At 45.7% G+C, this 25,948-nt stretch overlaps 2 protein-coding genes across 2 annotated transcripts in view; one reads left to right on the top strand and one right to left on the bottom strand.

Moving 5' to 3' along the window:
• AMOTL2 (angiomotin like 2) overlaps positions 1-919 on the bottom strand; it is a 28,225-nt gene extending 27,306 nt beyond the window's left edge. The window contains exon 1 of the mRNA XM_074878002.1: positions 302-919. The gene's annotated coding sequence lies outside the window, so the exon portion shown is untranslated. The remainder of the gene's footprint in view (positions 1-301) is intronic.
• On the top strand, positions 895-22,975 carry SENP2 (SUMO specific peptidase 2). Its single transcript, XM_074878004.1, has 17 exons — positions 895-1,084; positions 4,375-4,430; positions 6,008-6,132; positions 6,992-7,067; positions 7,605-7,683; positions 9,684-9,828; positions 10,701-10,804; positions 12,642-12,739; positions 13,956-14,013; positions 15,725-15,788; positions 16,487-16,636; positions 17,971-18,102; positions 18,500-18,703; positions 18,832-18,911; positions 20,728-20,812; positions 21,511-21,606; positions 22,174-22,975. The coding sequence occupies exons 1-17, from the start codon at positions 924-926 to the stop codon at positions 22,234-22,236; spliced, it is 1,776 nt and encodes a 591-aa protein (XP_074734105.1). The 5' UTR covers positions 895-923; the 3' UTR covers positions 22,237-22,975.
• Positions 22,976-25,948: the final 2,973 nt, after the last annotated feature.

Below are 25,948 nucleotides of genomic sequence, written 5' to 3'. Positions count from 1 at the left end.
CTCACGTGGAAAAGTTTCTCCAGCAGAGAGCAACACCTGCAGCTCCCCCCCCTCCATTCCCCCCCCCCCCCTCCCCGCGGAGATAACGGCTGATAAATGAATGATGGAGAAGCGCAGGATTAAAAAGCCCTTTTTAATAGCGAGGGAGGGATTGTCCTAAGAGCCAGCCGAGCCCGGCAGGAGCCAGCCTAAGCGGGCAGCTTGGCTGGGGAGCGGCCGGTAGAACGTGGGGGTTTCCACGGAGAGGACTCCCGGGCGCGCCCGCATCAGAATGGTAGAACGCCGGGACCACCGAACCTACCGGCCAACCGCTTCAGTTGCGCTTCAGCCATGTCGCGGACGGTCGCTCTGCCGCGTCGGGGCAAGCGAAAGAGCGAAAAGGCCGCGCCGCTTGAGCCAGGCCGCGCTCGGTAAGCCCGGGATTTGCATTTCCTCAAGCCCTGAGGGGACAGGAAGCCGGAAGGGGCGGGCAGTGATCCGCGCCGCCGGGCGCTCTTCCCCGCCTCCGCTTCTCGAGAGGCGAAACGGCTTTTTTAGCCCTTGCGGGGCACGAGGGGGCTTCTCCCCCGAGGGGACACCTCCCCGAGGGGACACCGGCTTCTCCCTGCCGGCAGCATCGGGGAGGGTTTGTTTTAGCAGCTCCCCGCGGCCGGGCAGGGCTCGCCGCCGAGCGCCCAGCGCCAACCGCGCCGGACGCGGGTCGGAGCTCTCTAAAGGGAAAGGCAAGGAGCCCAGCTGCGGGAGGGCACCGGGGGCGGGCCGGAGGAGGCGGGGAAGAGGCGGGAGGGGGACATGGAGGGGGGGAAAATAAGCTGGGCACGCGGCGGACATTAGCGGGCCGCGTCCTTAGCAACGGAAGGGTAGCAACGCGCATGCGCGCGCCATGGCCCCGCTCCCTCGGCGGGCCCGAGGCGGCGCAGCCAATGGGCGGGCGGCGCTGCGCGCGCGGGCGGGCCGCACTTCCGCCGCGGCGGCCGGGGCCTATGTACCAATGGCTGCTGGGGGCCCTCGGCGCCCTCCTCGCCGCCGCCCGCCGCCCCGCGCCGCCCCCCGCCCCGCCGCCGCGCAAGAGGCCGCCCCCCAGGTCAGCGAGCCGCCCCGAGGGCCTCGCCCCGTCACCAGCCGCCCCCCCCCCACCCGCCCCCGCGGCCTCCCCGGGTGGGGCCTGCGGGACCCCCAGGGCCTGCTTGCCGGGAGCGGGAGCCCGCCCCGAGCTCGGCGCCTCAGCCGGCTTCTCTTCGGCCTGAGGTGTTGGGGCCGAGGGAGGGAGCGGTGTTAGTCGCTCCGTCGCATCCTGAGCTCGGGTGCAGTGTGGTGTTTCTCCCCGGGGTTCCCCGCAGCTACGGCTGCCCGCCCCTGGGCTGGGCTCGGCCCCTCTGCCCGCCCAGAGCCGCGCTGCAGGGCGGCGGGGCTCGTGATGGGCTCCCCTGAGCTCCGTGTCACCCACCGCCCTTATTACCCTGGCACGGCAGTGGGTGAAGCAGACCAGGCTGCACCTCCTCTTCTTCTGGCCCGGCTCTTGGCCCGTGTGGCTGGCCGTAGCTCACGGCCGCTGTCGGGTCACCCTGCGCCCACGGTCACAGTTGTTCACGTGTGATGCTGAGATGATTGTGGGGTCCAGATGTTCCCGATAAATGCACCGGCAAACCCACCCTCTCGTTCGCTTTCCATCCGCACAGTGGGGGTTTGAAAAGAAGAAAAGGGGTGGAGACTTGCAGGACATACGTTGAAGGAGCAGAGAACAAAATATATATATATATGGATATATATATATATATGGATATATTGGATGGAGGAAAGTCATGGCATGGGGATATGGCATGTACGTGGAGTGAAAAAAAGGGGGATGGCTTCCCAGGCGTTAACCATTGCTGGTGCCCCAGAGCTCCCAGTGACAGATGGCTAAGCCATCTCCATGCCTGTCACTTCCATCTTTCTGAAAAGAGGGAATGTATGGATTACGTGCCGTGTTTTGGAGCGTATGGTTGCTCCTTCTGAGAGAAACTGTTGCTCCGGGAGACTCCACTTAGTGTCTCATGTTCCAGAGTGAATGAGAAGAGTGAGCGTCTTCTGTAAAGAGCCAGTTGTTGCACAAGTAGTTGTTTGCAGCTGCTGTGCAGAGCACAATCCCAAACGGAAGATCGTGCCTTTGTAGACGCTGCAGGCTGTCGTGTTACAGTCTGACCAGGAGACCCAGTTTTGCTAAGAGCTCACTGGAAATGACAGGCAAAGCAGGATCAAATTCAAGTGAAAGTGTGTCAGGTGGCTTCAGGAGCTGTCCTGCTGAAAATAAGTTTTCCAACAGTGCTCTCTGAAATGTGCTGTAAAATGACAAAGGTGTTCCCAGCTCCCCTGTGTGAGTCTCTTCAAGAAAATCTAAACCACAGGATGGTGGTTGTTTCTGCCACTTGAGGTTTCCCACGGTGGAAAGGTGAAAAATTATGGGCATGGGTGGTAAAACTGGTGGGGAAAGTAGATAAGCGTTAGCTACTGTTGTGTTGCACCGCTGAAGGGCAGTGTGCAATTTGGGGGGGGGTGGATTAACCTGTGAAAACTTGAATTTTTTACAAATTTAAGTTATAAATGTTAATGAACTGTCCTCAACACTGGTGGAGGAGGAAGTTTTGAAAAGTACAGAGCCTGAGTGTATATAGGTGTATCCAGAGCTGTTGAGTTTTCCTAATACCTTATTTTTTTTCCCTGTATTTGTAAGGAGGCAAGTCAAATGCTGGGTGTAAATCGGTGCTGTCTCCTCTAAAGCGTGGAAGAGGGCATGAACGCATCTTTACATGGAGAGCAGTCTCAAAATGCTTTTATTTTCTGGCCCATTTTTTCAGTGTGTTTCAAATATTGCTCAACACCCTGTGTGCTCACCCGTTTCTCCCAGGCCCTTGGCAAAACCGGAGTTGCAGTGCCACAGTTTAACTTTCTCGCAGGGTTGTGTATTCCTGTCGGAGACAGAGGTAGCTGAGCATAGATTAATTTTTTTTTTTTCCTTGCCTTTTGCCCATCCATGTTGCCTGGCCATGCCTACTTCAGAACATCAAAGATTTCCCAATTTATTTCTGAGTTACCAAAAGAGAATTCATCTTTTCTTGTGATCAAACTAAGTCTAAACCTCCAAGTAGTTAGTAAAGTAAAAAAGGACAAAACAACACTCTCACAGGTGTTGGGTGCTTTGCTAAAGCTGGAGGAAAAAAAGCTGTTCTAAAACAGTTATTGTAATCGCAGTTAGGTATTTAAACTGTGCTTATCTCACAATGTAGCCTGGAGGAGGCTGAATTGTGCTTTATCCCTGCAGAAGACTGATGCTGGAAAGTTTTCATCAAAGAGCAGCTCAGAACGAGTTAGCTCTTGCTAAAAATTGAGCAGGAGGATACAAATATTTTGCCTTCTTCAGTTTTACCTTCTGCAATATCAAATATGCTGAGTAAGAATGCATTTTTATAGGAATAGGTTTGCATTTAACAGCTACCCTGCAATATTTTTTGCCTGACTTTGATAGTAATAGCATAGTAATAGCAAATATTCTTTATATTGTATGAAAGGTGCTGTTAAGGATATCAGTTACCTTTTGTGCTCCTGATAGAAGATGGTCCAGAAGCAGTGTTACCAGCAGGGTTTGGGAGCATAACAGTTTAAAAGAAATTATTTTATATAAGAAAGACCAAAGAATTCTTCAAAGAATCCTTGCTGTCTGTCATGGCATTTTGGAGGCAAATAGAAAGAAAAAATTAGGAACAACCTTTGCGCTCTGTTCCCAAAGTAAAAATTTTTGCTAGGCTTTATCATAGTGTTAACTGATACAATACTTGGACTTATGCTTTGTAAGAAAGGGTGTAGCTAAGAATTATTTCAAGAAGTAGTTCGCAAGCGCTGATTTAACAGTAAGTTATTTAAGTGGGTGTATGCATGAGTTGCTTTCCCACCTTTTATTTCCTGCCCTACTTAGACTTTTCGCTGCAACTCAGAGTAGTGACTTACGAACTTAGATGGCTTAGTAATCTCTGGTATGCTTCTTTCCTTGAGGAAAGAAGAAAACTTTACATATTAAGCAATTTTTTGGTGATAGGGACAAATGTAAAACATTAGGAAGCATTAACACGAGAAAAAGAGGCCTAATATGCTTTATTGTGATAATTAGCTCTCTGTGAGCAGTCTGTAACTGGGAGAGGTGGGGGGTGTTGGTGAGAGATGCTCAGCAGTGGCAGTTGGGGGTGGGGTGTGTGTCTGAGGTGATCCCAGGGGTGTTTGGAGGGGGAGACCTTCGGGATATGAGAAATAACTCTGGAAGTTTTGGCCCTGTGAAGGGAGGTCAGCCTGTTTGCAGCTTACCTGTGTTCCAAACCACTGTTCTGTGTGTTTTTTCCTCAGCGTCCAGCCACCTTTGGAAGATCCTGATGAGACTCAAGCAAAAAAGCAAAAATCAGGTATTGCACGTTATGGAAGTATTTAATATGCCTGATTCTTCTTAGGTTTCATATACCTTAGAAAATTCTGGCTTTTGTACTTCAGCATTGCTACTGAAACTGTGGCTTTTCAAGCCATTCTTTCCATGTGGCCATATCATAGGGCCTAGCCCTGAATATGATGTTATCTGTGTTGACTGTGGCAGGGCACAATACTTTTACTGCCAGCAGGAGATATCCCAGGTCTCTCTGGCAGTAAGCCTATGCATGTCAGCAGAAAGAGTATTTTAAATCAAAGCTGTGTGCTCCCTCCTGTCTCTACTCGCAATGTACTTCTAGTTCAGAATACCTGTATGTCTTAGGAGAAGTCACTAAGAATCTGGGATGTGAGGGAAGGTAACTAAATTGATGGCAGACAGAGAAAAACAGTATTTCTGTGAGCTAGTGAGTGGGGAGGGGGGCGGGGGAAGCTGAATTGAAAACAGAAGAATCTGTTTAGTCTGAATTTTGGCAAGTGCATTTTGAAAAGATAGAAGAAGGATGGAGATGCAGCAGAGGCCAGGCATAGGAGAGAACAGCGGGGTAGAGAAGCGCTCTCTTCGGTGAGACTTGCTCTGATACCCCTCCACTAAGTGTTTCGGGGTAGGATTATGCAGCTGCCTGCAGCCACGTCAGTGCCTCTGGATGCCAGCTGCGTTGGTTTGAGATGGACATTTCCCCTTTTCCATCTTCAGTGATGCAGAAGGAGAAATGATACTCTTTAGGCTGCACGACATTTCCTAGCACAAATTCTACGAGGAGATGTGGAGCTTCCTAATTACTGCTTGGCAAAAGATGCTGCCATTATTTAATGAGAGGAGCTGCTGAACTGATAGTGTGTGTTTTGGACTTGAGCATAAAACAATTGAAAAATAGGTCAAATTGATATCTCGCTCCCCTATCCCTCCTCCTTTTAGCAACATGACTGACTCTTGGTAGGAACAATTCACACATCTTAGTAAGTAGGCCAAATCTGCTTGTAAGAACCCAGTACCATCTATGCCCTCGTCTGCTAAAATGTCATTCTCTTATCTTCAAACGCTGTTGTCTAATATGATTTAATCTCTAACATAGCCCCTTATTAGACAGCCTTGGCTTGTTGATATTTGGAAATACTGTCTGAGGGATTACATGTCTCTGCTGCTTCAATACTGAATAGAACAGGCTTTGGTTTCTAGACCTCAGTGAAGGGCTTCTCTCAACTAGACCAGAGTGATTCATAATAAACTGCAAGAGTACATACATGTGTGGAGGGGCTGAGGAGGATAGATTGCACCCTGTGCTACTTCTCCAGAAACAGGGAATGCTCCCCAAAACAGGGTGTTTCTGCAGATCTGGCTGGCAGACTCACGGGTTAGTCTTTGAGCTCTGGCTCTGAGGGACTGCTCAATGAGCCAACTAATGCAAAAATCACCACCAACTGCTGTTGGCAGAAGGGTATGTAACTTGAAATGAGTTGCGCTGCTTTAGGTGGGATTAAGGAGATGGGCTGTAATGCAAATAGAAAATTTAATCCCCTTTCAAATCGTGTTCTTATATGGCCTGTCTTTGGTTTTTAGATTATGCCATCTCTGAGCGTAAAGAGAAGGCTTCTGCTGGGGTGAAGTTTCCAGCCAAGGCAACAAGAGAACACCAGAAGGCTTCAGTCAGCCATGCCGCCCCAATCACAGAGTCTGCAGGAAAGGTTAGCAAGGATTTTGAAAGTAGGTGGAACCTGTGCAAGATGAAAGAGGAAGCGGGTCTCCCTAACGCATCCTGAAGTTGGGCCTGCTCTGAGACCGTACAGCAGTAGGTGGTTCTTTGCCACCTCTAGCAGGCAGCTCTTGCGTGCGGGGTTTGCCTTACTCAAGTTTGCACGCCCTGCTCTAGCACTTGCAGCTGAGGAAGGAGCAAAATATTTGTTGCCTTCCAGATACTTTACAGTTGTTCAAGTTTGTAGCTTTAATGTGTTTGCAAACTGTTACTCTTTTACTCAAGCTTGTAGTTGAGGAGTCAAAATACAATACCTTACAAGAAGAACTGCACACTTCCTCTGGATAAACATCTTCCTGCTAGATTTATTATCCACCAGCCCAGGAGAGGATTCCTATAGGACTTCGGCTCTGTAAAAATGAGTCATGAACTGCTCAACTCCCTAGCTTGGTTCAAAGGTGTAGTGTTATTTTTCTTATTGCCCCACATGATAAGAGGAATAAGAAACCGTCATGCTCTATTATTCGTTCCCGAGAATGTTCCTCTTATTTGTACAAAACATATTTTTCAAGGGCTAAACTATCACACTTCAGAATGTTTAGGAGCTGACTGAGGAGAACTCAGTGATAAGCTTGTATTGTTTTAATCACTGCATGTATGAGAGCCTGTATTAAAAAATTAAAGTGTACTCGTCAGAGGTCCTGCAAAGATTTGCATTCTGCTGCAATCTGAACCAGCAAATCATGGTTGCCAAGTCATAATAGAGCTGACTAAATTTCATGAAGTTTGTGTTTGCTTGGATTCACATTCAGGTCATACTCACGTTGGTACTTTTTTTGTTTTTATTTAAGGCTCAGTCCACTTCTTTTGACCCTTCATCTAACAGACCAGGAGGGCTTGCGCTAGACTTAGAAATGCTACACATTGGTAAGACAGACATCAAGTTATTAACTAGTTTCTTTTTCACCCTACCTTGTGTACTGTGCAACTTCACCCCTAGGCTTATGTACAGATTATTGCAGGCACAATACCTAGGTAGCATCTAGAAATACTTGAGTGTGAAGTCTGTTTCTTCCCTGCATCCTGGCATTGCTTCTGGGTTGAGGCCAGGCATTTCTCTTGTCATCTCAGTACAAGAGCTGCTTTGGATGCAGTTCTTCAGTTCTGGTATGTCCACTCTTAGCTTGCCAGAAGTAAATTGTTTTAAATGCTAATTTTAGGTAGTAGATCCTTATAACCTTTTTTTATTTCAGGTTTAGGCTGACAGTATGTTGTGTGCACAGCTTTCTGTAGTTGCCAATACGAATATCTGAAAATATCCTAAAGTAACATAACACAAATAATATTATGATGTAAGAGAGAAAATGAAAATAATTTATCTTTGATGAAGTTCTTTTCTGTAAACTCATAAAACTCTTCAGATTCATTTTATAGTTACTGATGGTTTATGCTCTTCTCTCGTAGATACAATGCCTTGTGAAACCAATACTTGCCTGCGTAAGGAAACACTGTCCCTTTCTCATAGGGCAATTCCATGTCCAAGGTAAAAATCCTTCCATTTTCTTTGACTTCTCTGAAGGGTTTCGTGCTTGAACTTCCTCTGTGTTGCCTAACATCTGTATTTGTGTCCACATAGTGATATTTTTCCAAGGTATTCTGGAATTCCTCCAGGCTGCTGTACTAAGGGAGGTCTCCAGCTGTTTGGCTTTTTTCCTCCAACCAACTTTAAACTTTTTCTTTAAATCCAGATATTTCATAGACACAGGAGATCAGATAAAGATTAAAGGTCTGTGGTAGGAGGAAGTGTTGAATTTGAGAAGAGACTGAGACCAGGAATGCTTGTGAAAAACTCCTAAACAGTTAATTTGACAGGAAAAAATAAGTTGTTGTTTTAAAAAAATAAAAACAAAAAACCCAACAACCTTCTCTCAAAAAAACCTCCATGCTCTTTGGCATAAACTGGTTCCTGATTTGATAAAAGGACTTGCCTTTACATTGCATTTGTTTTGAATTATGGCTTAGGTGATGCTGAGGCGCTGTTTGTACACTTACCTCAGAGTCAGAAACAGCTGGAAGGAGGAGGGAGTGGGTCGTGATGTGATTTGATGCTACTGTTTGTCTTCCAGTCTCAAAATTGGCTTGGTCGTCTTGTGCTTACCGCAGTGAGGAGGTACCATGGTGACAAAGTTACAAAGTCCAGTTGGAGGCCAGTTGCTAGTGGCGTACCCCAGGGATCAGTGCTGGGGCCAACCCTGTTTGACATCTTCATTAATGGCCTGGACGAGGGGAGAGAGAGCCCCCTCAGCAAGTGATAGGGAACTGGGAGGAGCAGCCGATGCACCCAGTGGGTGTGCTGCCATCCAGAGGGACCTGGGCAGGCTGGAGAACTGGGCAGGGAGCTCATGAAGTTCAACAAGCAGAACTGGAAAGCCCTGCGTGTGGGGAGGAACGGCTCCATGCAGCGGGACGTGCTGGGGGCTGGCCGGCTGGAAAGCAGCTCTGCAGAGGAGGAGATCCTGACGGACAACAAGCTGACCATGAACCAGTGCTACATCCTCGTGGCGAAGGCCAACAGCATCCTGGGCTGCGTTAGGAATAGTGTTGCCAGCTGGTTGGGTTTGGTTATCCTTCCTTTCTGCTCAGGCCACTTTTGGAGTGGTGTGTCCAGTGCTGGGCTCCCCTGCACAGGGAAGACGTGGACTTACTGGAGTGAGTCCGGCAAAGAGCCATGAAGATGATGAAGGGAGTGAAGCATCTTTCATCGAGGAGAGGCTGAGAGAGCTGGGACTCTTCAGCCTGGAAAAGAGAAGGCTCAGAGGGATCTCATCAATGTGTATAAACATCTGAAGGGAGGGAATGACGAGGACGGAGCTAGACTCTTCTCAGTGGTGCCCACTGACAGGACAAGAGGCAACGGGCGCAAACTGAAAACCAGAAAATTTCCATCTGAACGTCAGGAAACACTTTTTTTTTTATTCTGAGGGTGGTCAGATACTGGCACGGGTTGCCCAGAGAGATTGTGGAGTGTCTGTCCTTGGAGATGTTTGAAAACCTGATGGGACACAGTCCTGGGTAACCTGCTGTGGGTAACCCTGCTTGGGCAGGGCTTTGGACTGGATGGTCTCCAGAGGTCTCTGCCAGAACGATTCTGTGAGAAAAGCAGCAGCTATGCTTTGGTGCCAGTGCGGGGGCTTTTAGAAGAGCTGAGGGCTGGTATGAATAGCACACCTGAGTGGATCTTTAGTCTTCCATATTGACTGAGGGCTTGCACTGCCATGGATATAACATGTGCCTCTGAGTGCAGCTGCGACGTGCAGATCAAACAACAGTGTATATTCAAGGCGGTTGTTTTGATTTTCACTTTTACTTCTCTGTACTTTCCCATTAGCCAGCTGAAGACAGCAGGTCTTCATCTGAAAGTCGTAAACATCTCGTGTCTCTCTCCATTATCTTCAGTGTACATGCTTTACAAAATAGTCAGTGGTGGAGGTGCATATTTGAATGTTCTCTTGATACTATTTCTTTTGCTGTTGATGTTTTTAGCACAAGCAGGAATGTCAAATGCCACATCAAACCTGCTCCAGAGAGCATCTTAACACTGAGGCCACCCATTAAGGAGCGCACAAAGCCAGAATCCACGACTTCAGAAGTCAGCAAAATGGGGAGGCTTTTCTGTACTGCTGAAGAGGTACGCTGGGTGAGAGGGCAAGTTTTGAGACGAAACAACTTAGAAGTTACAACAAAACTGTATGTAAACACTGAAGTGACTGTAACAGCACAGAGGGTGTAGTTAATGAAGTTGAAGGAATCCTTCTGGAAAATCAGCATATAGTATTTTAGTTGCCTTTACAAAAGACTGAATTTTAAACCATTTTCATGGAAATGATGTACTGGGGGAGGACCCTCCAGCCAGTTTCACTTTTAAGTGAAGCTGTAGGGCCTTGTCACTAAGTGTATATTTGTTGCAAAGTTATTTTGCTGTTTTGTCCTTAACCTAGCTCAACTGTGATCTTTATATAGCAACTTTAAAAGGATAACGCAGGCAAAAAAACCACTCAGTTGCTGATAATCCTTCCTTACAGGACTATTTGAGAGGTGTTTCCCTGTCCTTTCCATCCAATATCTGAACCAACTTTGGGAAATTCCTGATAAACCTAGCTTACATGGGAGAAGCACTTACACCGGGGTGCTGAAGAAGCAGTCCACGGCAAGCTGTGGAGTATGATTAAGATACCCTGGGGACTCATAGCACCCAATCATTATGTGTATTGACAGGAATGCTTATTAGGCTGAATTATTATGCAAGAGGTGCAGACCACAGCTGAAGAGAAGAAGCCCCCATTTGAGGAAACAGTTGCAGAAGGAATTTTGAGGTTTATAGTGGTTCCTAGAGCTAGGCTGTCACAAAAAGAAGGTGTGGGAATTCCTGCTAAAGTAAACTTGAATAATATGCCAGTATTTTGGGAACAGCCTGTGCAGTCTGCACTATATCCAGATTACAAACGTTTGCTTCATATGCAGTGGTTCTAATCTGTTTGGTTTTTCCCTCCATTCTGCCAGGATGTTCAGCGAGAAGAAAAGGCGAAATACAAACAGCTCTTGCAACTGGTGAAGACCAAACATCCTAGAAGCTGCCCTACTCCACAGCTGCCAAGCTTCCGCAAGTAATTACAGAAAAATTAACCATTAACTTTTTGGTGGTAACTTTGTAGCTGTTGCACATGGAAGTAGAGGGGAATTAATCTTTCCTACACTCAGTATTCCAGGGCAGGTGTTGGGGCAAACTAATTCTTAAAATACCAACACCTCCCTTCAGCTCTCTGCAATGAAGCATGAATATGCTCTGAATGTATATTCTAAAGGTGAAGATTCCTTTGTTGATGTGGTTGTGTTTCTCTTTCTGAGACTCCTTTCTTGCCTTCCTAACAGGAAGGGTAGAATCTAGTTCTTAGTCCTGACAGTGTAACTTCTAGTATAAAAATCCCTAGCCATCAAAAAGAATTTATCTTCCTCTTGTTTGCAATTGATGAGGTTTCCCTTGGTCAGGAATCCTGTTTTATCTGAGAATGTGAAACTTAAGGTAAACACAGGGAATGCCAGAATTTTCTCTGTGCCTTTCCACCTCCCCCAGTTTTTCTCGCACAAAATTTTAGGAAGTTTTCTCTTTGCAGTACACCAAGTTGACAAAATCCCACTTGTGTGTAGAATTCCTGTTCCTAAAGCAACCTGCAAAGGAGAACTTGTGTGTAATTCTGATTCATATATTACCAGTGATGAGTATAGTTAATATCTCATAATTGTGTCAAGAGATTGCATGAAGTTAACGACACAAGTAAAAAACACAAAAATAATAGAAGCCATTATCTCAGTGGAATAATTACACTTCGAAGTTGTGCAGAAGGGGCCTAATTCTTGTAAAATAGTGATGCCAAGATGGTACTGATGCCTTTCTGTGCTGTAAGATGGCAGAAAATGCCATGCTTTCTTGCAGTTTCCTTAAAATGCTGGGAAACGTGGATTGTTACCAAGGCTTAGAAAAATCCCAATTTCTGCACAGCGGTTCACAGCTAGAAAACATGTAAACACATGACTTCAGAGCAGCATACCATGATTAAACATTCTGGTGCATGAAAATTATACGGAAAACAGTATCTCGTGTAATTTTAGGTGCACTGGCAATAACATTTTAGGGTGGGTCAGGGCTCTGCTTCCAGCTTCTAATCTCGCAGTCATTGATTATTGTGGTTTGGCTCATATCTCAGAGCAGACCTGGAGCGTGTGAAACAGTTTCAGATGAAACTAAACCAGAGAGTGTTCTTGTGGAATGTGTCTAATGTGCTCCAACTGCTAAGGAGCGTGTAGTCCCTGAGGTCAGAGTTGAGCAGGTCTGAAGTAAAATGTCCCAGAAGTATGTATGTTGTGGACACTGCATTCTCAGTGTCAGCATAATCTTTAATAAATAGATGGAAAAGAATTGGTCAAGGATGGTTGTAATGAATGCTGTCTTGTCCCATAAAATAAAGTGGTCTTCTCAGATTAATCCAGATATTTGTAGGATGTGCAAAGAATACTTTTTAAAGAAAAACCAAAAAAGCCACTGATTTGCTGGTGAAATAGTAAAGGAATAAAATTTCATGATTGATTAGTCTCTCTTGAAATTCTGAAGAGACAGAAAATTTGACTCTTATATCTTCAGTACGCCCAAGCTGAAAGTAGCTGAACTTCTGAATGTAAACTGCCTCCTCATGGAAATACCCTTTGCATTTTGTCATGAAACCAGTGCAGGAGACAGGATGTTTCTATTAAGGGATTAAACAGCCTAATTTTACTTTACATATTTCTATTGCTTTAACTATGGCTTCCAACTCTATCGTAGACAGTTGTGTACGAATAAACTGTATCCTTTCTAGTGAGTTGGTATGCATTGATAACAAATACCATACATGTAAAAATAAAAATAAAAACTGTGATTATTCTCTGGTGTTTTTTGCTGCACCAAAGTGTTCAAGCTTACTCCAAGGAACCAATGATGAATGTGAGTCACCTGGAAGAACAAAAACGTGGAGGGGATGTCTATCCATGTGTGAGACTAAGGACCAGTGAGTATCCCCGTGATTCATATCTGTTCCACTTTGTAGGTAGACTTCAAATCAAAACAGGGCATTTCTTTAAGTCTCAAAGGTATATATAGATTATGCTGAAAAGATTTGTCAGTGCTGGTGTATCATTAATCTGTGTCTGTTTACAAGGAAATCTAAATCAGCCAGCATGTTTATGCTAGCGTAGCTAATGTCAGCTCTTAGAATGAGATGAGCTGTCTTTGTAAAGAAAGGGGGGGAAAAAAGAGGAGGGAACACACCCCCCCACACCCCATACCCCCCAAGACATAGCTAGTTATTGGCTAAAATGACTTTCTAAGTTTTTTGTTGACGTGAAAAAGTTTGTTTAAAATTGTACTCGAGAGACGATCCTGTAGCAGTGCTGTTTGTAGCTGCAGACGTAACTGCACTGTACATGTCACCGTGTCTGGCTGGCTGTACTAGGGCAGAGTGATACATTACTGGGCACCCTTAGACGCCTGTTACTTAACCCAGAGTTGTGCTTATGTGTTACTCTTTGATCCCTTTTTAATGCTATGTGTGACTTTCTGTGATAGCAGAGCTTCAAACCCAAGTGAGCTAACTGCACAGTACCACTGTTGGTAGCGTTAGCTTCTTTTGTAGATCATCTTTAGTTAGTTGAAGATACTGTAACTACTGAAGGTGACCTTAGTTGTCGACTGCAGAGTGGGCTAGTTAAACTGGTTTGTGACAAGCTATTTGCTTTTGTACCAGCAGTGTGTTATAATACCATGCGTATGTGTTTAATATTGTCCCAATCTTTTTTTTCCCCCTGTTCCTTACTTAAATAATTTTTCATCAATACTACTTTTTACATATCTGTGACTTTATTATGCAATCATATGGGTTTTGAAATGATTTCTGAGAAGGTACTAGAATTTGGGGAAAGCTTGTTTTGTCATGGAAAAATGAGCTATTCTTCTGAGCCTGGAGGAGCATCTGGCTTTGCAAAAATAATTTGTTTAGTCAAGCATGCAATCTAGGATTTAAAACTTAATAAATTCCCTGCTTCAGCTCTTATACACTCACAAATGATATTCAGAGTTCACACTGTTAACCAGTTTGAACTTCCTAACCATAGAGTCATCATTAAAAGTTTTTTTTTGCATTTATCACCCAGAAACCAAGAGCTGTATGCATCTGACGGTAATTGAAAGTTGACTTCTTGTTTTCATATTACTCCTTTTCTGTGCAGGTACCAAATGTTCAGATGTTTGCAGCCCACAGTGGTCTCAGAGAAGTGATATGATCAGGTAGAGTCTCTTTTAATCACGGTTCTTGTTTTTTCTGTGTGTATGTCTCTTGCAGCCTCCAGCAGTGTCCAGAAGAAGACAAACCATATTTAAATCATATTTATCGTCTCAGTGCTGTGGAAGAGGAGTAGCTAGCTTGTGGCTCTGGAACTGCTTGCAAGCCAGTTGTGTGTCAAATACATGCTAGAGCTTTGCTGTGGGACAAACAGGGTTGTGCTGGTGTGGTGTTTTCTGGGTCCTTTGCTGTGGGAGGAAAGTCAGTGAGGGTGAGAGTGATGGCTGGACCAAGTTGTCCTTGGATCTGCAGAATCCGTTTTTGCTTTTGAGTATCTTTCTGCCAAACCATTAATGAGCTGACCTTTCATTTCTTTCACTTTGAAACTAGCATCCTAAGCGTAAGGGTTAGAGAGCTTGTAAAGCCTGGTGGGACTGAGGCAGTTTTTGTGACTTACAGGTTGCCTTGGGTTTGATTATGAGACCAAAAAGGAAGCATGCTGTTGGGTTGTCTGCTTGTTTGAGAGGCCGGTGGACTCATTGGTGTTGGCTGAGCTGGCAGGACTGTGAGTTCAGATGGCTGTGTGGTGTTGAGGGAAATGGGGTTTTGGTTGCAGTAAGTGCAGCTATAGGGAGAGATTTTGTATGGCAGTCTGATGCACGTGTCTTTCTGCAGTGACCTTCCCGTAAGTGAGAGAGGAGAAAGCATAGATGGGAGCAGAGTTGTGGCAGTCCTGTTTTTTTAGCCAATTTTGTCCCTATTCTTTTCCCTGCTTTAAACACTAGTGCTATATTTAGCTGTGCAGCATTGTTCCTGTGCTTAAATTGTCACTGGTTCCCCTAAGCTTGAGGGGAGAGAAGGAAATAAAATAACTGGTAGAGTATGATGAGTTCAAGTAAAAGGAACTTTTTATTGCCTTTTTTTGAAGGTTTAGCTACTAACTGAAGTAACTTCACAAGGTGATATCTATTCTTACCATGCTAGACTGAAAGGCTTTAAAGCATAGTGAGTGTACGATACCATGAGAGTCTGTTGTAGGTCTCCTGCCTGAAAAAGGGGATCTTTGGTAACAATGCAAATTCTTGTTCTTGAAGAAGGGACATATCTATGGACAATTGTAATGTCTGTGTATTTGTTTGCTCTTCAGAGTCTGCGTGGTTTTAATGATAATCCTCTCCAAATGGGGATAGTCACTCTCTTGACTAGCCTATAGAAGGCAAGTAAACATCCTGTACCTGTTCCATTTTTGAGTCAATGTGCTGATCTTAGTTTCTGTAAGCTAACTAGATTTGGATGCAGGTATAGTTGCAGATGTTCACGTCATACCTTGCAGTGTAACACCTAGCATGCAGTGTTTATCACCAGTAGATCACAAAGCACTTGATAGAGGAAGTGCTGGCTGCTTCCCTGTTTTCTACATAATGAAACCAATAGAGAGAAATAAAAGGGGTCTTCCACATGTAGATGGAAGAAAGTTTGCAAAGCTCCCAGCTCTTCATTCTATCCCAGTCTTGCTGCTATGAAAAAATGGTGCTGGAAGCTGAGATGATATTGTGCCATGTTCATGTGTGCAGCTGAGGCTCTAGTCAGGATCAGCCTTGAAAAAGCATTTCTTATCCAGAAGGTGAATTCTTGAGCATTACCTGGGACAGTACTGATATGCAGCTCACTTCTCACTCTCTTTCTTTCTCCCTCCCTCTCTCTCTCTCCTCACAGGTACTACACACCAGCAGAAAACTCTCATGAACAGGGAAACTCAGTGAAACAAGCCATTGCAGGGGTAAGCTTGTGTTATTCATTATTTCACTGTTTAGGAAAAATATAGCTGTTTGTGATCAGAAATTTTTGCACTCTTCACTTACATATATTGTTGAGCAAGTAATGTATTTGTCCCAGTTGTTTTTCCCAGGGAAAGCAGGAGAATTATTTGATGAGTAGCTCTATCACAAAGGGTTTCTCACTGCCATTAATTTTGTTGCTGGACACTACACTGTTTTTATTCTTCCCCTTTAATGTTTTGGGTATAGCTTCAAAATCTTTAGTGCACAGACTTAGTTGAGCTGCAAAGCTGGACCGTGGTATCTTTAGTCATATTTTGTGAGATAAGAAGTACATCTCTGTGACTTTCAACTCTGGTCAGGACTTAGATCAAAAATAAAGTTTTAATCATGAAATCAGAAATAGTAATCTCAATCTCAACTTGATACCTACACGTGGAGGCTTTGCTGGAGTTCTTAATGCTAGTCCAGGCTAAACTGATTTTCTGCTTCTCATGCCTCCGTTTAGTTTTGAGTGCAGCATTACACGGGTGCACAGTTGGAATGCAGTCATAATAAAAAGTAACTTTGGAGTTTGCTCGTTGGATGTATGTAGAAAAACCCTTCCAGTTTTATACATGAGCAAGATTTTCTGCACTGTCCCCTAGCAAACAAATCTGTGCTTGCTTGCTTGCTAGCTAAATGTCCTTTTGTCTGACAGAAACAGCATGGAGCTGAAATCCCAGAAGAGTCGTTTTTCCAGTTGGATCTGGCACCTATTCTAATCGCAGAATCATTTGTCCTTGATGTGGAAGAAAAGAAATTCCCAAGCTCAGAAAAAAGAGTAGAACGATTTTCTCCACTCACAGAGGTACCTTAAGTGACAGTCTGATAGACAAAACAGAGGGCTGTGAAACAGCTGCAAGGAACTCCATTTATTATAGGTGGTTCTTAAGGCTTTTTGAAAGTTAAGACCTTGCATTTAACCTGTTACTGAGTGTCTGCAGCTATGACTTCACAGTGCAAGAGTGAGCAATAAAGCTGCTTCTGAGCATTTATTGTGCTACACACACTCCTCCTGTTGTGCTAACCTAAGGGTTTGTGGGGCTTCTGCCACCAGGACAAAATTTAGTCCAGGTTTAACAACAGTCTCCCAGAGCAGTGCTAACCTGATGCATACAGTTGTATTGGCTCAGCCTCTTAACCTGTCCTACCGTGGTGATAGAACCTGAAAAATAAGCTTCTGCTGATCCATGGTGTCGCATTGCTTGTGGGGGACCTGAGCATCTCAGGATCTCAGAGAGTCACGTATGCACACTGGGCGTGGGTGCACTGCATGTGACAGTGGTCACAGGAGTTAACGTAGTTACGCTTCTCAGCAGAGTTCAGGTTCCCCTATTGGTATGAAATTTGGCTGCTTTGATTCTTCAGAGCTGCAGTTGTGCTGATCTGTTTGACCACCTCCTTTTTTGCCCATTGAGGATTGACTTGGAAAGGGCTAGCAAATCCAGAGTTTACAAAGTCTGCAGAATCATGCTCAGTACCAGAAAAACCAAGTGTTTCTCTTATTTTGCTAGCCCACATTCAGCCAAGAAGGAGATGCTATTGCAGATCAGAGTGTTTTATACTAACAGGCCTAGTGGTTTGTTTGCATTCCTTAAGCAGACTTAGGTAGAAACATCCATATTACAACCAGTTGCATGCACAACCTGGACTCATGTTTGCCTGACACGGGTGTAGCTGCCTCAGTTTCCCCCTTTGCTGTTACTTCAGTTCCCTTTGAAGTCCCTCGCTTTCAATTTCTTTCAGGCTCCTGACTGAGCTGCCTTGGCATGGAGAATGCCTGCTGTTGCTGGCTTAAACCTCGGTATTGCGAGGGCTGCAGCATCACTGGGAAGGCTGTTTGCTGTACTTCTGTTCAGTTTTCAGCTGGTTTAGTGTGCTTGCTAGTCCACACGTCTTATATCAGCTTCCTTTGTGAAAAAAATTGAAGCAAACCTGATCTCTAAAGTTCAAAGTTAGGATGCTGAAACAAACAAACCAACCAAAAAGTGCTATTTCTAACGGAACAAAAAACTGGCAAAGCCAGTTGCTCTGTTACCTGAGCTTAATTTACAGGCCTTGTTTCAGCTGACAGCTGCCCACAGGTTAGCGTGCTCCATGCTCTGTTTCACCAATCTTTCCCCATTTAATTGTTCATTTCAGGCCATGGAGAGGGAGATTGATGCCGCATTTGGCAAAGGTGATCCAGATGAGATCATGAGCAGTGCCTTCAAACTAAGGGTCACTCGGCAGGACATCCACACACTAATGGACCTTTGCTGGCTAAATGATGAGGTAAAACTACCTGCAGCACAGTGATATTTCAATTCAGCATTTATTTTAAAATACCCCTTCACTGTGTGCAGAAGTCTTTTCAAAGTTATTTGATGACCCCCCGCTGTACCACTTAGAAATATCGGTACTTAAGGGTCTAGTCTTTCTGGAAGTTACTTTACTTCTTGTATTATGAAGCTTCCAGGAGTTAGTCTAGGTTACTGGAGTGGGTGGCAGGTGTTTTTATCAAACTGCAAAAGTAACCGAGTGCAGAATTTTCAGAACAAACCCCAACAGCTGAGGCTGGAGTTCTCTCAGCTGTGTACCTAAGGGTGACCAGCAAAGACATGTTGCTGTATTTTTCTTTTGGTAAGCTAATGTCTTATTTTACATCTCAAGTTTACTCTTTATGGTACAGATCATTAATTTCTACATGTGTCTTCTGGTGGAAAGAAGTAAGAAGAAAGGATATCCAGCAGTCCACGCTTTTAGTACTTTCTTTTACCCCAAACTAATTTCTGCGGGCTATGACGCAGTAAGAAGATGGACCAGAGATGTGGATCTCTTCAAGAAGGACCTCATCTTAGTGCCCATTCACTCAAGACGCCACTGGACACTAGTGGTGAGTCAAACTGGCTTTTCATTTAGAATTGGATGGGGGGAAAAAAACAGCAAGAAAAGTTATTTAGATATTGGTGTGTGTGCAGCACAAGGTTGTGCTTTGTCTAACAGTCACCTTTTTAATAACAGGTCATAGACATCAGAAAGAAGACTGTCAAATACTTTGACTCAATGGGAGAGAAAAAGGACATCATTTGTGAAATTTTGTTGTAAGTAACTGCTCAGTCAATGCTTTTATGTTGTGAATTATGAGGTGGTTTTGGATTTTGTCCCTGTAACACGACTGCAAATTTTCACATTTCTTGTAGATATGAAACAGAAATACTTGATTCACTTGCTGCAAGTTGTGAGACATTGGCTACTTAATCTCACATCATCCCCTCCACCCAGGGTCTTGGATGCCTGGATTTTGCCACCTTCCCACTCTACACACAGACAAAGTGTCACTGTCAAATACGTGATAGGCCCGTGGCACATGTGTACGGACTTTGTTAGTAGTGAATAAAACTGAGAGGGAAGAATTTCAGGGGAGTGATTCAAAATACCAGCCTTGCAAGAGCTTTTCAACTCCCCCTTCTTTAAGAACTTTCAGGTTGCAACTCAGTATTGTTGGTGTCCTAGGGTATACACACCTATTTGTGACCAGCTACACATACTTTTACTCTTTACTGCTTACCTCTTTTATCCTTTTCTTGTACTGAGACCTTTTCCCCCACACACACCCCTTGTAGTGCTGTGAGCTATGTAACGTGCTCCTTCTCGGTTTGCCTATACTTCTATTCTGTTCAGTGTTTTAAACAAAACCACCACATTTCCCCCCAGCCTACCCCAGCAGGCTACCCTCATGTCCTTACTGTGTGCTATTTGTGTGACATTCTCATTCAAGACAGATGTGTTGTAGCAAGCTTTTCCAGATGTATCAGCTGGCATGGCACACATCTCAAATGTAACGGGTACAGATTTTCATGTTGTGCAAACCAGCATCCTTAGATGTCTTTGCCACTAACGCAGAAGTAGTAAAATCCCCTAATCCAACAGCTTAGTAGAGCAAGAGCAGGAGGGATTGTTTAGTCTGGAGAAGAGGAGGCTGAGGGGAGACCTCATCACCCTCTCCAACTCCCTGAAAGGAGGGTGCAGAGAGGGGGGATGAGTCTCTTGAGCCAAGGAACCAGCGCCAGGACAAGAGGGAATGGCCTCAAGCTGCGCCAGGGCAGGGTCAGACTGGCTCTTAGGAAGGATTTCTTTGCAGAAGGGGTTGTTGGGCGTTGGAATGGGCTGCCCAGGGCAGGGGGGGAGTCCCCATCCCTGGAGGGGTTGAAGAGTCGGGTTGACCCAGCGCTGAGGGATCTGGTGGAGTTGGGAACGGTCAGTGTGAGGTTCATGGTTGGACTGGAGGAGCTTCAAGGGCTTTTCCAACCAGATGATTCTGGGATTCTGGGATTCTGAGCAGCCCCACAGAGACAAACCAAGTGTTGTTTTAGTCCAGTGCCCTCCTGAACAGTTAACAGCAGATGACTGGGAGAAGGCTATAAGAACAGGTCTGCATCGAATAAATTTTTCCTTAAGAGTCTTATTTCAGCAACTGGTGGCCTGGGAGCTTCCTCAGCCAGAGGTATTAGCCCAGAAGCTTTTGTGTTTGTTCTGGAAGTGCATCCAGTGTGGGAGATTAAGGCATACAGTGGAATTATGCCATTATGCTGCCTTGCTTGGTATTTCTGTTCCTCCTCTGATAACATGTGATTTGGAGTTTTTTTGACCTCTACTTAGCAATGAGCTTACACTTTTGTGGAACTCTCTGTTGGAATTGTTGTTCTCATTCCTGACCATTAGCTCACAGCCTCTCACTGTGTTTGTAAATTTAAGATTTGGATTTTTTTCTCCAAATGCCTTAAATCAGCTGCTGTGAGGATCCTCTGACATTTTACTGTCCTGCCATTCATCTTCCTGTGATCCTTCAGCAGCTCTTTTTTTTTTTATCGGCCTAAATTATGGAGATGACGAGTGATTTTGTTTTGTTTTAAACAGCAAATACCTGCAAAAAGAAAGCCAGGAGAAAAGAAATCTGCAGCTGACTTTTTCAGAGTGGACTCTTCACAGCATGGAGCCACATGTATGTGAGCACTACTTGGAATTTGAAATGTGAACTATAACTGCTTGTCATGAAGGTCTTAACACTTTCTAAGAAGTCCAAGCCTTTAGAAAAACGGCCACAAGAATCTTGTGTTCTTATGGTACCACCTCAGGCTACGGGTGGACCAGGAAACCATGCTGGGATGAAATTCTCAAGCAGTGCCTCTCCTTGCTGGCTGGATACTTTCTTTTTTTTTTTTAATTAGCCTAACACATTTTGGTGAATCTAGCTTTGCCCCCATTTCACAAGTCAAATTTAAAAACCTGTTTAGCTGCTGTCAAGGAATGTAGGCTCTTGTTTGCAGCACAAATCCTGTCATGTGACAAAGGAAAGGGTTGAGCTGATGTTTCTCAACAAGCTAATAGTAAAAAACACTATCTAAAGACTCTAAGAAACAGGACACTGCAAACCTCAAGACACCTTGCAGGGAGGAGGTTGCTATCCCTTATCAGCCTGCCAAGAATTTGGATTGTAACATCCAAGTAAAGGAAGCAGAGGGGAGGGGTGTTGTGCAGTTAATTGGGTCTATTCCTGTGTTCGGGAGTGGTAAATGGGTTATGCAAGGAGTTTCCCAAGTGTCTGGTTAGTGTATTGTTCATGTGGGTAATGTGTGCTACTTCCAAATTGCTTTTCTTTTAAGATAGAAGAAAATTCTCCATCTTCTTTGCATTCATTAGGAAATTCCTCAGCAAGAGAATGGAAGTGACTGCGGAGTTTTTATGTGCAAATACGCAGATTATATCTCCAGAGACAAACCCTTAACCTTTACACAGGTGAGTGAAGGTTACAAACAGCTCCAGACTTTTTCACACCGATGCAAGAGCCAGGGAACTTACGCAGCAGCTGCTAATTGTGTCTGGGGCAGGGGCTGAGGTTTTGTACCTCTCTCCGGTTTTGGTGGTTGGAACTTCAAAGGGGCCTTGGCAGGGCAGAGCTGTGTTCTCCATCCTTACATCTGGTATCTGCTTTCTAGTTGCATCGGTGAGATTTCTCTTGGGTGAGATACTGCAGCCAGCGGGTTTGTGATATCTGGCCTTCGTATCATTTGGAGAAACAGGTTTCACCCTTGGACCAGTTAAGACACTGGTTATTTTCCAACGCAGTGGTCTTTTATTAAAGTGCTTGTAAGATGTTGTGTGGCCAAGTAAATCTGGTTTAGTTGGGTTGTCACGTCACCCTCTTAGGAGCTGTGTGGGTGAAACCCATGTTGTAGCCAAATGGCAAGGGCTGACAGTTCTTAAAAGGAACTTCACATTAAAGAATTAACTGGGTGTTTACACATAGTTTCTGCCTCTTTCTGCCATGACTTCATATTGAATGGATTTTTCTTTTCTTTTCAGAATGACATGGCTTACTTCCGCAAGAAGATGGTGTGGGAAATAATCCACCAGCAGCTGCTGTGACACATGCACTATTAGAGTAACACTGTGATCACCTTGGGGTGACTAACTCTTCTTTTAGTTACTTTTCCAATACTTTATTTGAAAAGGCAGCAGGCACACAAATTTTCCTCTTTAGGCTATGAAGTAGTGGTTAACTTTGTTTTGGTTTTGTTTTTTTTTTTCCCCCCGATTTTGGAGACAGTAACTCTCTTTGAAATTAGCTAATGCACCTGAAGTGCAAGCCCAGAAAGACTGTGACCTCACTGAGGGAACGGTTAAGAACAAACGCTGTGAACCTCTGCCACTGGGATGGATGCTTATACCTCGCAGCAAACGTGGCCGCATTATGCACAAACAGGACTCTCATCTTTGGTGGTCTTAACAGTTGTGTTAGCTTAACTTACCTTCTCAAGGACAATGTGCTTAGCTACTGTTTCCTCAAGGAGAGTTTTCTTCTGTTTCTGGAACATCTACCATCTACTTGATTCCTAAAACTGGATTTGTGATGACCATAGCGAGAAAGCATTTACCATCTTTTGATTTGTAACAAATCCATAGTGAAGCCCCTGTAGTTGGGGTTGGTTTATTGTTTGTTTGTTTTTTGTTTTTGTTTTTTTTTCTGTCTCCAGGGAATTATCTAATGTGAAGAGAAAAGTATTTATTTCTTTTTATTAAAATAAATATTTAACTTATATAAAGAGCCTTACTAGAATGGAATTCTACTGGTAATGAAATAGAGTGATTTTTTTTAATTGAAAACACTTTTGATGTATCAGTGTGGTTTTTATCTCACCTACTATCTGCAAGGAAAAAGACTCCAGCCAGGATGAGTATCAGAGCACAAAAGCCTCCAAGCGATTGTCACAATATCCTGAAGGGGCAATCAGGATGTTGTTCAGCAGCGAGATGAGCGAGCACAGTCCCAGTAACACCAAAGTAGGAGATTTCTTTTTGGGGTGACTCACTAGACTTCTCAATAAGACAAACAAAGCCCGTGTGTGTTGCTTGGTGAACAGGGGCTGTCCAGTACCGGAGTCTCTCCACGCAGTATTGTGGTGAACTGCTGTGGAAGTGGGATAAAATGTGTGAGCACCGATGTGCCGGCCTACGGACGCGTGTCCTGCCAGGCTCAGTGGTGGTCTGGAACATGCTGCTGCCTTACTGCCCCGCTGCCACAGGTGCTGCCTCCACGCCTCTGCCAATGGCACTGGTGAGGCCGCCCCTCAATGAGTGGGTTCAGTTTTGGGCCCCTCACTCCAAAAAGGCCATTGAATGACTCGAGCGTGTCCAGAGAAGGGCAACGGAGCTGGTGCAGGGTCTGGAGCACAGGTCTGATGGGGAGCGGCTGAGGGAACTGGGGGGGTTTAGTCTGGAGAAGAGGAGGCTGAGGGGAGACCTCATGGCCCTCTACAACTCCCTGAAAGGAGGGTGCAGAGAGGGGGGGATGAGTCTCTTGAGCCAAGGAACCAGCGCCAGGCCAAGAGGGAATGGCCTCAAGCTGCACCAGGGCAGGGTCAGACTGGCTCTTAGGAAGGATTTCTTTGCAGAAGGGGTTGTTGGGCGTTGGAATGGGCTGCCCAGGGCAGGGGGGGAGTCCCCATCCCTGGAGGGGTTGAAGAGTCGGGTTGAGCCAGCACTGAGGGATCTGGTGGAGTTGGGAACGGTCAGTGTGAGGTTCATGGTGGGACTGGAGGAGCTTCAAGGGCTTTTCCAACCGAGATGATTCTGTGAAATTAAGACCTTGGGTGAATTCTCACTCTGTTACGATCAGAACAAGCTAGATTAGTTTAAACACAGTGTTTTCCCCTTTCTTTCTTTCTTTCTTTCTTTTTTTGTTTCCCTTTAGGTTATACTCCAGAACTGGAGTAGGATTTCAAGTCTTTCATTTACCATCACAGAGGACGGATTGCCCTGTAGCTGGTTGGGAAGCCCCATGTTCAAACGCTTGTATAAATAACCATGTCAGATTGTTTCTGCAGTGAAATAGTTACCATAACGTGACTCCTGACTGGTGATGAGGTATCTCCTCTCTTCAGCTCTGGGGGAAAGACGGTGGTTTTGGAGACATCCCCTCGGTCACTGTGGGTACGGTCAGCCTTCATGGCGCTCCTCCTTGCCTGAAGAGCTGCTGTCCTGGGAAAGCTGATAAGGTGGTTTGTCTGTGTTGTGGGTCAGCAGCTGCATCAGCCTTTGCTTTCAAACTGATTAGCTTAATCCGTCACAAAATCAGAGGAGATTCTCCAAAGAACGAACTATTACAAAGGCAATCTGTCGTGTTTTGTCCTTACATGAGATATTTAATCTCCTCTGGATCCCTGAGGACTCAGAATCTGTTTGTTAATGCTAGGAGCCAGGAGCTTTAAGTATCCTTTCCCTTAACTTCAATTCTCACCATTTGGGGGATGCAATTTTGAGGCTGACCCTGCAGTCTATTGCTGATGGTAGCGGAATTTTTATTTTTGGGGGGGGAAAAAACACCACCAAAACAATGGTGCAGAGGGGCTAGTGGTGGAAGGCTGCTTTCCCGGTCCCCCTTGAGCAGAGAGGGCTTGGATGTTAGATGGAAGGAGCAGGGTGATGCTGCCGTGAACAGCTGACCTGGACGTGCAGCCAGCTGGTGCCTTCCCCATCCTCCACACGAACCAAAAAGCCCTTCTGTGGTGTAAACGCCGTTGGGGGGCGGCCGCTGCTGGTCGCTTCGAAGTGTCTGTGGGTGTCGAAAGCCTCCTTGTGTCAGCTGGTGGGGCAGTTGTAGCAGTCACTAGCCCCTCTGTCTGCAGGGGCATCATGTGGGCTCTGGCCTTTCGGCTGTGGCTCGTTCATTGTGCTCTGAGAGCACCCTACAGTGAGCAACAGGCTATTCACTTCTGTGCTTTGGATCAAGAGTTGCGTGCGGGCGCTGGGCCTCGCTTCTCGTTAGTAAATGGCCTTTTGGAGGTGACGAGAGAACACGTGTAGAGCCTGAGTAATTCTGCGTCCCCCGGCTGCTGCCCTGGCCGGGGGTGGGGGGCGGGGGGGATGCACACTTGTGATGCTGGCTGCCCCGTGACACGGTTCTTACTCACAGGGAGGATGTGGGGGGCCTGGCCGGGCCAGTCTGGGTCTGACTGAGCTGGTCCTGCCAGGAGCAGGGTGACTCCTCACCGCCTGGGGTTGGGGGTGGTAGGGGGACAGCACCCACAAAGACTGATGCTCTTTTTGCAGTTGTGCTGTAGGTGGGGAAGGGACACACGGCCAAGTGATGTGGGTTGGGGCTCTGAGGCGTTACACACGTGGCACCTTCCCAGGGGCCACCTTGCCCGGGGCACTGTGGCCCCAGAGTCTGGTGGGCGGCAGGGAAGGAAGCTCTGGTTCCCTCACCGTGGCACCCACCAGCACCCCACGCCATGCCCAGGCGCAGCCCTACCCCTGCCCGCTTCTCAACGCAAGGGACAACTGAGCCCTGGTTTGGTCCTTTCCCCCTTCGGTGTTGCCCCTCCACCCGCCCTGGTGGTGGCTGGTGGGACCGAGCTTTTGGCCAGTTGGAGAAGCAGCCATGGGGGTGGGTAGGGCTACATGAGCACAATTAACACCCCGTTAATAACCGCAGCAGTGCCACAGCATCGCTTCGCCTTCGCTAACTGCGGAGAGGCACGGCCCCTGGTTTAGTGCGGGGAGAGGCAGCTTTGTGACAGCAACACCTCCCCAAGTGACTGGGTAAAGCTACACCTGCCCACGCCTGCAAACATCCTCC

The sequence above is a fragment of the Strix uralensis genome, chromosome 9, assembly GCF_047716275.1.
Source record: "Strix uralensis isolate ZFMK-TIS-50842 chromosome 9, bStrUra1, whole genome shotgun sequence".
Taxonomy (NCBI): domain Eukaryota; kingdom Metazoa; phylum Chordata; class Aves; order Strigiformes; family Strigidae; genus Strix; species Strix uralensis.
This window is presented reverse-complemented; position numbering and strand designations above follow the sequence as displayed.